This window comes from Curcuma longa, chromosome 7, assembly GCF_044706935.1.
Source record: "Curcuma longa cultivar G26 ecotype Majalengka, Jawa Barat chromosome 7, ITB_CL_G26_1.1, whole genome shotgun sequence".
In the NCBI taxonomy this organism is placed as follows: Eukaryota; Viridiplantae; Streptophyta; class Magnoliopsida; order Zingiberales; family Zingiberaceae; genus Curcuma; species Curcuma longa.
Genome location: NC_133867.1, coordinates 5,404,355 through 5,414,869, shown reverse-complemented (window position 1 = coordinate 5,414,869; position 10,515 = coordinate 5,404,355). Strand labels below are relative to the sequence as shown.

The window sequence follows — 10,515 nt, the reverse complement described above, 5'->3', positions numbered from 1 at the left end:
ACCGACGGGGCGATTGGTCATAGGCGGTGCGCCCAGGCTTGCAACGGGCCCATTCGTGCAATTCACTCGGAGCTTGGCAAATCGGTCATTTTCCCATATTTTAAATTCTAACAATTTATTTGATTATTTTTTATCAATTTTGTACTGTCTCGCTTGTTAATATTTTTAAATAAAATTTATGAACATTATTTTTATCAAAAAAAATATTAAACTTATAAATAAATAAATAAAATCTCTAATCAAATAAATAATTCTATAATATTAAATTTACTATCAATATAAATATAAAAATTTTAAATAATCCAATAAATTTATTAAAATTTTAAATTATTTACCTATCATCAATCATATTCTCCGTTGACGACCACACCGCACCGGATCAGACGGCCTTCCTGCGACCCCGCCGCCCACCACGGCGATGCTGCTCCGCCTACTTGCGCCCGCCGTGGGCGCACGTGATCGGGTCGCCTCCCCTCTCCATAAGTACCGCTGTGGAGCGAGGGGGCGGAGTTCCCTCCGTTGCCGGACGACGATGGACGCCGCCACCGCCCCATCAGCTGCCGATCAGCTTCGAGCGGAGTTCATCCACGTCCTGCGAAGCCGGAGGCTGAATCCCGATGGTAAATGTGTTTTTCTCTCTCTAGGGTTTCTCGTATTTAACTCGATTGATTTCTGGCGAATTTGTTCCATGGTTTTGATTGTTGGGAAACATGTACACAATACTGCAATATCTTCTGTTTGACGATTAGTTTACCTTTCTGCCGAATCATCTCCGTTCAGTTTCGCTCTCCGTTGAGCTTGGGGGACCGGTGACGGAGCCGGTGCATCAGGCGCCGATATTTCCAGGTTCTAGGGAGGTGAGCAAGCCAAAACAAGGGATTTTAATATAGTTAATTTCACTAACTTTGGGAGCTCATTAATTAGTTTAATTTCTTGCAGGTAATGGAAGCTTGCCCGAGAGACGATCTCGAGGGTTTCAAGGATAGAGTGATCGAGGAGAATATTTATCTAACAGTTGAGGTAATTTTATAAACACTTTAAAGTCTTTCTTTAATGGTTAAGCAGCATGTTCAATGGCGTGCAAGCCACATCTTTTTAGTTTATCCATTGTTTTGTGATGCTTTGCCAACCGGAGGTCATCGGTGCTTCAAGTTGGTTGACTTTGGCACAATATTGGATGATAAGTTAGGTGTGATGTTGGGCACGAACCAACAGTTTGGGAAATCAAATCCAGCAAATTGGTGATTCAAATTTCATAATTATTCATGATTATCTGACAACCAATAATCAATCAAACCAAACAAAACCTAAAGCTCATTTGAAATGTGATATGATCTGATTTAGTAGTCTCTACTTTCTGGAAATAACACTGACTGTGTCGTCAAATTGAAAGTTGATGTTGTTTGTGGATAAATATAAGTGTAATGGTTAAACTTGTTCAATGTTGGGGGGTTAGGAGTTTTATAGTGAAATTATCAACATTTAATGTTAAGATTTCTTCTACAGGAAGGTGAGCAAGGTCGTCTTCCCATATTGATTCTGAGCTTGAAGGATAATACAGCTCAAAGAAAGCCAGCTATTGTAGTTCTACATAGCTCTTACAAGTGCAAGGAATGGTTGCGGCCATTACTTGAGGTAAAATTGATCTTCATGACACAACAACATCCAAAGACATGAATATGATTAACTAACAACAGAGTTTTGTTTTGTCCAGGCTTATGCTTCAAGAGGATATGTAGCCATTGCCATTGATTCTCGCTATCATGGAGAAAGAGCTAGCAACCCAACAGCATACAAAGATGTAATTAAATCTATCTATTAATTCATTAATCTTGCACTTCTTCAAGCTAAGTAAATACAGACAAAGCATTGGATTCATTGTTTTTTCTTTTCCTTTAACTAGGCTCTGGTTTCAGCGTGGAAAAATGGTGATACAATGCCTTTCATCTTTGATACAGTAAGCTCTTTTCTCTGTCATCTTTGATGCAATATGTCTTTCAATGACCAATCCAATAACATAAAGCAAACCAGAATTAAACATGTCTAATTAACATGTTCCAATTTTGTGTTTAGATTTATTATCCTAGAACTTTAAACCATTAAGTCAAACTCAATATTTACCATTGTAAATTGCAGGTCTGGGACTTGATAAAACTGGCAGATTATTTGATACAAAGGGAAGATGTTGATCCTGTTCGGATTGGAATCACTGGTGAATCACTCGGAGGTTGGTTAGTGGATCAAGCTATATTAATTAAGAAAGCATTAATTAGGCTTTTGGAGCTTATGTCAATTTGGCTGTTGGTGCAGGAATGCATGCCTGGTTTGCAGCAGCAGCTGATACACGCTACTCCGTGGTTGTCCCTATAATTGGGGTTCAGGTATTCATGTTATATATCTTCCAGTTACAAGTGGATTACTCTGTATCTTGTTTATGCTTTATTATGTTAAATTAACTTCTGATGCTTTTCTTCTGATAGGGATTCAGATGGGCATTAGATAATGATAAGTGGCATGCTCGAGTTGATAGCATAAAACATGTCTTTGAAGGTTAGTTGCCCCCCTAACATCACCTTAAGCCGATGTAAATGATATTGAATTACTTAATTACCAGCTGAAAACATTGCTGTAAACTCCTTATTATCGAAAAGTTGGATGATACCATGAAATTTTGACTAGAAAAATGTGTGCAATTTTACAGTGGCATGCAAGGATTTAGGAAAGGATGAAATTGATAAAGAAGTCGTGGAGAAGGTGCGTCATCTATATTCATTTTTTTCACATATATATAAAGGATCCTCTGTTATGTCCTCCATGATATCGGTAGTTAGGCACCAACATGACTTCTTTAGGGGAACAAAAGAAATATGTAGATCCTTTTGATTCTTGCAAAACAAAAGAACCAGTAATGACAAAACTAAATCATTTTTTTTCCTTTCTAAATTTTTATGTTTATTTTCTGTTTGAAGCTGTGGGAGAGAATTGCTCCAGGGTTATCCTCGCAGTTCGACGCACCTCACACAGTTCCTGCTATTGCACCCAGGCCCCTGCTGATCTTAAACGGTATGCCTCATACATGAGCAACCACTACTCAAATATGATCAAACAAAGACTCAATTATGTTGAATAAATAGGTATGGAAGATCCTCGCTGCCCTATTTCTGGTATAGATGGTCCTATTGCAAAGGCAAATGAGACATACGAAGAGGTTAACTGCCAAGAAAAATTTAAGGTTTGGAACACTGAAATACTGAAATCAAACAATTTGGGAACCATAATCTTGTTTTTCTCTGCATCATTAAACAGTTCATTGCGGAAGCTGGAATTGGGCACCAAATGACCGTGTCAATGGTAAAAGAAGCAAGCTTCTGGTTCGACAGGTTCCTTAAATGATTCTTTTTTATGTAACAGTTACGGTCTGAATCTAATATGACCCTAAATTGTTCATCTTGTTCTTGAGTGATGGGTGATAGAAATTAGAAGGAATATGAATATATGATCCAAGTGGCCTAAACTCACTTATTTTGTCTTATATTTATTTACATGGAGCAAGAAAGTGTTACAGTTAATCCGGTTGGGAGAAGTCTTTAGCTGCTGCTCTGCTCACCTCCGCCTCCAGCGCTTCCATTTGCGTCTCCAACTGCTTCAGCTTCTCGCTCATCCGGTTCAGTCTCTTCCTCGCCGCCTCATCTGCATGGATCCGCAGGCAATCACCATCGCCTTTGTATTTTTTGAACTACTAATTAACAGAGGATAGTACCAGAGCGGGAGAGGAAGTCGGCGACGACGGCGGCGGAGACGCCGTGGATGGCGGCTCCGTGAGCCCTCTCCGACCGCACCTCCGCCTCCTCCTTCCTGGCCTTCAACATCGATGCGCGCCGCCACCTCCGGGGATTGAGGCTGCGCGTTGCCGGTGATTTAATAGCTCGGGATGGGATGAGCGTGGAGAGATGGATCGCTGTCCATGTGTTGGTCAAAGATTTCCAAGTGGGTGAGATTTGACTAATGGCTGCAGGGGATTATCAGGTCGGTCAAAGGGGAACCTTCTATTTTGTTAAGGGGAAATTTCCATTTTAGCTCTTCTTTTTTTTCATAAAGATCCATTAACTTTCCATTAACTTTTTATTAAAAAAAACATCAACAGGGAAGGAAAGTCGGTAGGGGAAATTGACGAAATAACTCATTCCCTTTTTTACCATTAAGGTGAGTTTATCAGTGATCAATCCACTCTTGCAATCCAACACAACCTTGTATTAAAGTGAGTTTATGCTACCCCTGGGGCGTAGTTGAGTTGGTTACGACGTAGCAGACTTACAAAAGAGGGTAATGGTTCGAATCCTGGCAAAGTTAGGCAATACCCTCCTGCGTCTTGATCAACTGCAGTTTTTCGATTTACCTTCTCATAGATGGTCGTGGGGTCGATTGTGTGGGGCCGCTAAGGTGGCGGATTCACCTTTTTGCAGAAGAGTTTATGCTAATATCACTCCTGGATCATAACTGAGTTGGTTACGATGGAACAGACTTACAGAAGAGTTTGTGCTAATATGGCCTTGTGGGATCGTTGGATGGTGGATTCCATCATTTGTTGCAGAGTTTGTGCTAGCATCATAGAGCGATTGGTTAGCCATGTGCTTTGGGTATAATTTTTGTCAAATTAGAATGTCGATATTTTTTTACCACCTCAAAATCTCTAGCTTTCTATTGAAGTAACTTTGGTTTGTAAAATTAAACATGAGATAAACACATGGAAATATTGTTGGATTGCAATGGTGCAAATATAGTCCCACATCTAAAGTACATGAAAAAGATCATGGAGTTAAAAGGATGGAAAGTATCTTCATTGGTATGGGCCTTTTGGTCAGAGCCCAAGAACAAAGTCATGAGAGTTTAAGTCCAAAGTGGATAATATCATATTATTGTAGAGACAGTTTGATTCCATCAGTACTAACAAGTGGTATCAGAGTGAGATTGCTCTTCACCGGATTAATCGTCGGATGAGCGGATCCAGATCTAACCATGTGATTTGAACCTTAAACAAAGGAAGTGGGTGCTCCCGTGTCTGAATCAAGAGGACCAGACATCAGGTGAGAAGTCCTAGTATTTTCTATGCAGCTTGAAAGTCCTAAAAAATTCTTACAAATAAAAACAACATCGTAGCTTTGTTTGAGGGGGGATTGTTGGGTTGCAATGGGATCGAATCGTGGGTCCCTGTGGGTTTGATAATCCGGACATCAAAAACTTGGGGGGCCTATGGTCCTTTGTTTGAGAGGGAGATTGTTGGGTTGCAAGGGTGCAAACATAGTCTCACATCTAAAGTACATAGAAAAGATCATGGGTTAAAATGATGGACCAAAGTCTAGGGCTTTCTATTGAAGTAACTTTGGTTTGTAAAATTAAACATTAGATAAACACATATCATGTCAAATATATCATAGACTTAAAATATTGTCACTAACAACAACAACAACATGGCTAAGGCTAAATAAACCCACAACAAATTAAAATTTTCAATATTAACAATTCTCAAAATTTAGAGGACATTTCCAAAAATTTATGGTATGTGAGAGGTAAATTGAAAATTTACCTATTTTGGAAGATTGTGGATGCTCAATGCTCATTTAATTCTCTACTATTTTCCTCCAATAAAATTTAGAATTTCCACCTCACGTGTTTATTTTTTTATGGAAGCTTCAACGTACAAGATAAATGTCATCATTGATTTATGTTTTTTTTCTTTTTTTTTTTGAACAATTGCAAATTTACTTAAACGGTGGATCAAAACAAAAATGCAAGATTAAGATTACTAATTGTGAGGGTAAATCATCAATACCAAAAATAATAATAATCTATAGGAACATTAGTGTTCTTAATTGCCATCATTAATCTCTTTAATTAATGAAAACGACATGCCTAGCAACTTGTGCAATTTATAAATACTAATAAATATACATAAAGACTTTATTGTTGTATTTATTATTATATTTTTATTTTTATATGTTAGATAAGGAAAATAAAAACAATAAGTTTTCATTAAGCAAAAAAGCCCTTGAATTATTTTAATTAACATACAGACACCAGCGCTCCGCCGCGCTTTACGTCGGAGAACCGACGGCCATATGATCTCAATCGATCGGCCACACGTGTCCCGCACGCGCCCTCTCCCTGAGCCCGCGCCTTCCGACCGCCTCTCTATCGGTCTCCCATTCATCGTCGACCTAACCCTAACGCCGACCGCCATTTAATTCAATCCCTAGAGATCTCGATTCCACCGCCGACATCGAGAGAGAGAGAGGAGGAGGAGGAGGAGGATCTGATCGTGGAGATGGAGAAGAGGGAAGCTTCGGCGACGAGGCCGCCGAACCCGGCGATGCCTTACCGAGAGGACTGCTGGAGCGAGGGCGAGACGTCTTCGCTTGTCGACGCCTGGGGAGACCGCTACATCGAGCTCAACCGCGGAAACCTCCGCCAGAAGCAGTGGCAGGAGGTCGCCGACGCCGTCAACTCCCGCCGTGGAGCCGGTCGGAGACCGGCGCGAACCGACGTCCAGTGCAAGAACCGGATCGACACGCTTAAGAAGAAATACAAGGTCGAGAAGTCCCGGGTCGCCGGCAGCGGCGAGAGCCAGTGGCCGTTCTTCTCCCGGCTCGACGCCCTTGTCGGATCTGCCCCGCCGCCGACCTCGAAGAAGCAATCCGTGTCGCCGCCTCTTGCTGTGGCTCTCCCTTTCCATCGGAAAGCTTCCGCCTTGCCCGTCGCCTCCGCCGTGCGACCGGCGGAGACGAAGAAAAGGCGTACCGCCGTCGCCTCCTCTGCTGTGGACAACCCTTTCTTCAGGCGCGCTGCTGCTGCTGCTGCTGCGGCTGCAGCGGCTACGGAAGACGATGACGATGTCGACGAGGACGAGGAAGAAGAGGAGCAGGAGCGATCTGGCTCGCTATCGAGGTCATCCTCAAGGTCTGGAAGAGGTCTGAAAAGGGAGAGGGAGGAAGATGGCAGCGGGATTCGAGAACTGGCTAAGGCAATCATGAAGTTTGCGGAGATATACGAGCGAGTGGAGGAGTCAAAGCAGAGACAGATGATTGAATTGGAAAAGCAGCGGATGGAGTTTGCTAAGGCCTTGGAGTTCCAGAAGATGCAGATCGTAGTGGATTCGCAGGTGCAGCTTGCCAAGATTAAGCGTGCCAAGCGATCTGACACTGGTAAGAGATTGTTCTGTTCTTCCATTAATCCATAGTTCATTTGTACCAATCCTTTGTTTTTAGTCAATACTCATAACATCTCATACGTTGGAGCACTAAATTATCTTTTTCCTTGTCTGAATTGGTGTTCAATCCTAAACTCTTGTCATGAACTCATCCAAGTTTTTCTTTTTATTTTCTTTAGGACCGCCATTACTACAATTTGTTGTGCTCGTCTCATTGGTACTCCAATTTTCATTTTGGAATTCTTCTGGGACCTTTTGTTCTGAACCTTTCATAAACTATTAGTGGAGCATAAATGTACAGCTTGCCTCATTTTTAAACCATCAATGATCAATATCAGTAGCACAACGGCTGAAAGCAGTTTGCAAAGTCTCATCAAGAGATCGATCTAATTATTTCTTGCATGAGAAAGTTTTTCATTCTTCCTTGATACCTTCAATTTTTGAGGGTAAACCATTGTTACTGATGTACAGTTCAATGCATTGATCACAAGTTCATACAATTTGGCATTGGTAGCTTATCATTCTGGTCTAGGATTGTGACCAGTGCCAGATGCTTTTATATCTTCTGGAAACAATGGTGCTCATGAATGATGTTATTCAAACAGCTTATTCAAGAAGTTCTGTTTGTTATAACTTGCTGTACTTTAGCATAAGGAATAGCCAGTGTATGTTAATTGCAACAGTTTGGTGGATTAATGTTTTTCTAATCTCAAGTGTTAAGGCTCCGTATGCCTTGAATGAATGTATTTACCCCTTTCTTTGACATTTATGGATCAGATCAATTCTTAGTATGTTCATCTCAGACTGAAATTTTAATGTCGAAAACCTATATATATTTATATAGTTAACTGCTTCTAACTGTTGCTTTTGGAAAGCATTAGTTAGATCATTTGAAGAATTTATGCATGCATGCCAAATCAAATCTTTTGATTAGTTAGTTTCATTCTTCTTTCTCCAGACAGTTACTCTTAATCCTCCACTGAGGAGAAGAGGATAAAAGGTTGGTGCACCATGGTGGCATCCTAATGCATTGTCGACGCCCTTTAGCTCCATTAGTAAGCAGCAGGAGATGAACAACTCAACTTGCTCTCCACTGAACGTAGCAAAACAGTATTGTCTGTCCAGATTAGGTTGCTTCATATGTGTTTATTTGAGGATGGTACTTGCTTTTCTTTCATTTATTTGCTCTTCCATTTCCTATCCAGTGATAGACTGGTCTTCTGTGTAAACTATGCATTGCCGACCCCCGGATTGAAGTCCTTGACTTATTTTTCCTTTTAGTGACACTTTGTGATGGCTCAGGTGAAGAGCACACTAGCAGCTCCCAGAAGGTTTGTGGGTGACACCACAAAGAAAAAACGCCTTTTCGCATCGATACGCCTTGGCCTGGTCCATCACTAGTTGAGTTGATGCTTCGATCATGAATTGTGCCGAGCACAACATAAATGGTACTACAATCTGAGCTTGATCTTGTTTTCACTGTGTTAGGTTGTTCATGCTTGGGTCAGACATGACACAAATGGATCATGTCATGTTTATTTCTTGTGATTTATTTGGTATTATTGCCATCTGTGTTACTGAAGATGCAATTTTTATTATGTATTAAATCTATTATAACTTGAATGTGAAGGTATCTTATGGCCTTAACAAATGCAGAACTCAAGATAAATGAACAAGTTGTGGCAACTAAGAATAGGTACACTTCACCTAATGTTTTGAAACTTGAGCTAGTGATAATGCTAATGAATATGGTTGTGACTAATTAAACTGGTCAAATTGATTGGCCGAGAAATGATATGATTAATATAAATTTCAAATTATATAATATTGATATGATAAAATGCACTTAAAATATAAAGAAAACCACCCACCAATCTCTATAGCCTACTTAAGATTCTAGTTGTTTAGTCACTTTTGTGTTAATAGTTTTTCGATCCATTGACTCTTAGTTTTGGCATACTTTTGACATTAATTCATTCTTGTGTTAGGTGATACTTTTTATTCTTATTGATTGAGCACTTTAATAATTTGTATTTGATTTGTTTATTGTATTGACACCCCCATTGATATTGTTTTCATACATGTTCTCATACTAAAGACGATGTATAATCTTTACTTATTGAAAATGAACCTCCAACTTATGGATGTTTATTTAGCTTTATCGACTACCTAATGTCTTCACTATTTTTAAGCAATATATACTTCATTTTATAGGTCATTTGGTTTTTCATTTGTGTTATATGGTAAAGGATTTTATGTCAATAATAATGTATAACAAAGAATGTATATATTGTCGAAAATTCTAGTGAATTTTCCTAACGATGTGTTTTGGCATGTTCCCATGACCAAGCAAGACATTCCTTATGGTGGGGAGGGTTGAACAAGAGGCCTCACTAAAAGTCACAAACAAATAAATAACAAGATTGTCTTCACTTGATAAGTGTTCTTCATAATGTATAGGATTTTATATTTTTAGTCTTCATTCTCATTTATTGTATCTATCAATTCTCATTTATTATATCTATCATCATCTCCATCTATATTCAATTTTCATCTTCAAAGGATTAGATATTTCTATCCTACCTAAATATCTCATTACCACTCATAATTATATTTTTTTTAATATATAAATAAATAAATATGTATAATATATATAATAATTTAATCATGTATTTGATAATGTATGAGTAGATTCTATCAAGCTTACCTTCTAATTCAAATTCAAAAATTCTTATACTCAATTACTTAATTATTTAATTAAATTTTAAAAAGTCCTATATCCTTCTCAAATAATATAGTTTATCAATCAAAGTATCTATCAATCAATTGTTTATAATATAGTCGTCATGATAATATTTTGATTTATTTGATTTGTAAAATTTAAAATTAAAAAAATTAATATTTTTAAAATAAAAAAATAAGTTTTTGAATTAACTAAATCAAACTTTAGAATTCGGATTAATTCAAATTTAATCAATTTTTTACTTACGATCATACAATTTATAACCTTCCTTTTTACATTGCAATGGACTATTTGGTAGCCAACGCCAAGCATGGTTAGCTACCATGTCACAACACACTTGTAATAAACAAGCTTAAATGTGAACAAAATTTGAGAATAATTTAACAACAAAATTATTTAAAACTCAACTAACTTTTAAATCTATAAAGAATACAAATAGTCCCTGGGGCATGGTGTCATATCTAATATTTTCAATATCTTATCAGGCATGCGGTTCAATCTCCAACTACGACGTATTTGTAGGAATTTTCCTCTAAATGGGAAGCGCAATCAAAGATGTTGGGCGTCT

The 10,515-nt window shown here is 38.6% G+C and overlaps 3 protein-coding genes across 3 annotated transcripts; 2 read left to right on the top strand and 1 right to left on the bottom strand.

Annotated features, from left to right (window-relative positions):
* The first annotated feature begins 373 nt into the window (after nucleotides 1-373).
* LOC141831886 (uncharacterized) lies at nucleotides 374-3,538 on the top strand. The gene is made up of 13 exons (XM_074719302.1): nucleotides 374-620; nucleotides 781-857; nucleotides 940-1,020; nucleotides 1,507-1,635; nucleotides 1,715-1,801; nucleotides 1,904-1,957; nucleotides 2,137-2,227; nucleotides 2,311-2,381; nucleotides 2,481-2,550; nucleotides 2,702-2,754; nucleotides 2,970-3,063; nucleotides 3,135-3,232; nucleotides 3,307-3,538. Exons 1-13 carry the CDS (start codon nucleotides 419-421, stop codon nucleotides 3,391-3,393), a joined length of 1,194 nt encoding a protein of 397 aa, XP_074575403.1. The 5' UTR covers nucleotides 374-418; the 3' UTR covers nucleotides 3,394-3,538.
* On the bottom strand, nucleotides 3,477-3,901 carry LOC141831887 (uncharacterized). The gene is made up of 2 exons (XM_074719303.1): nucleotides 3,761-3,901; nucleotides 3,477-3,690 (listed from the first exon to the last, which is right to left on the bottom strand). The coding sequence occupies exons 1-2, from the start codon at nucleotides 3,867-3,869 to the stop codon at nucleotides 3,566-3,568; spliced, it is 234 nt and encodes a 77-aa protein (XP_074575404.1). The 5' UTR covers nucleotides 3,870-3,901; the 3' UTR covers nucleotides 3,477-3,565.
* Nucleotides 3,902-6,166: 2,265 nt separating this feature from the next.
* LOC141831827 (trihelix transcription factor ENAP1-like) lies at nucleotides 6,167-8,484 on the top strand. Its single transcript, XM_074719229.1, has 2 exons — nucleotides 6,167-7,199; nucleotides 8,163-8,484. Exons 1-2 carry the CDS (start codon nucleotides 6,323-6,325, stop codon nucleotides 8,174-8,176), a joined length of 891 nt encoding a protein of 296 aa, XP_074575330.1. The 5' UTR covers nucleotides 6,167-6,322; the 3' UTR covers nucleotides 8,177-8,484.
* Nucleotides 8,485-10,515: the final 2,031 nt, after the last annotated feature.

Bases quoted from the DNA above. Each gene is read 5' to 3' on its own strand.
- LOC141831886 (XM_074719302.1), top strand. From the start codon at position 419: ATGCTGCTCCGCCTACTTGCGCCCGCCGTGGGCGCACGTGATCGGGTC. The intron at 621-780 runs GTAAATGTGTTT...ATCTCCGTTCAG, and splicing joins CCGGAGGCTGAATCCCGATG to TTTCGCTCTCCGTTGAGCTT. The intron at 2,755-2,969 runs GTGCGTCATCTA...TTCTGTTTGAAG, and splicing joins ATAAAGAAGTCGTGGAGAAG to CTGTGGGAGAGAATTGCTCC.
- LOC141831887 (XM_074719303.1), bottom strand. From the start codon at position 3,869: ATGTTGAAGGCCAGGAAGGAGGAGGCGGAGGTGCGGTCGGAGAGGGCT. The intron at 3,691-3,760 runs GTACTATCCTCT...GGATCCATGCAG, and splicing joins CGACTTCCTCTCCCGCTCTG to ATGAGGCGGCGAGGAAGAGA.
- LOC141831827 (XM_074719229.1), top strand. From the start codon at position 6,323: ATGGAGAAGAGGGAAGCTTCGGCGACGAGGCCGCCGAACCCGGCGATG.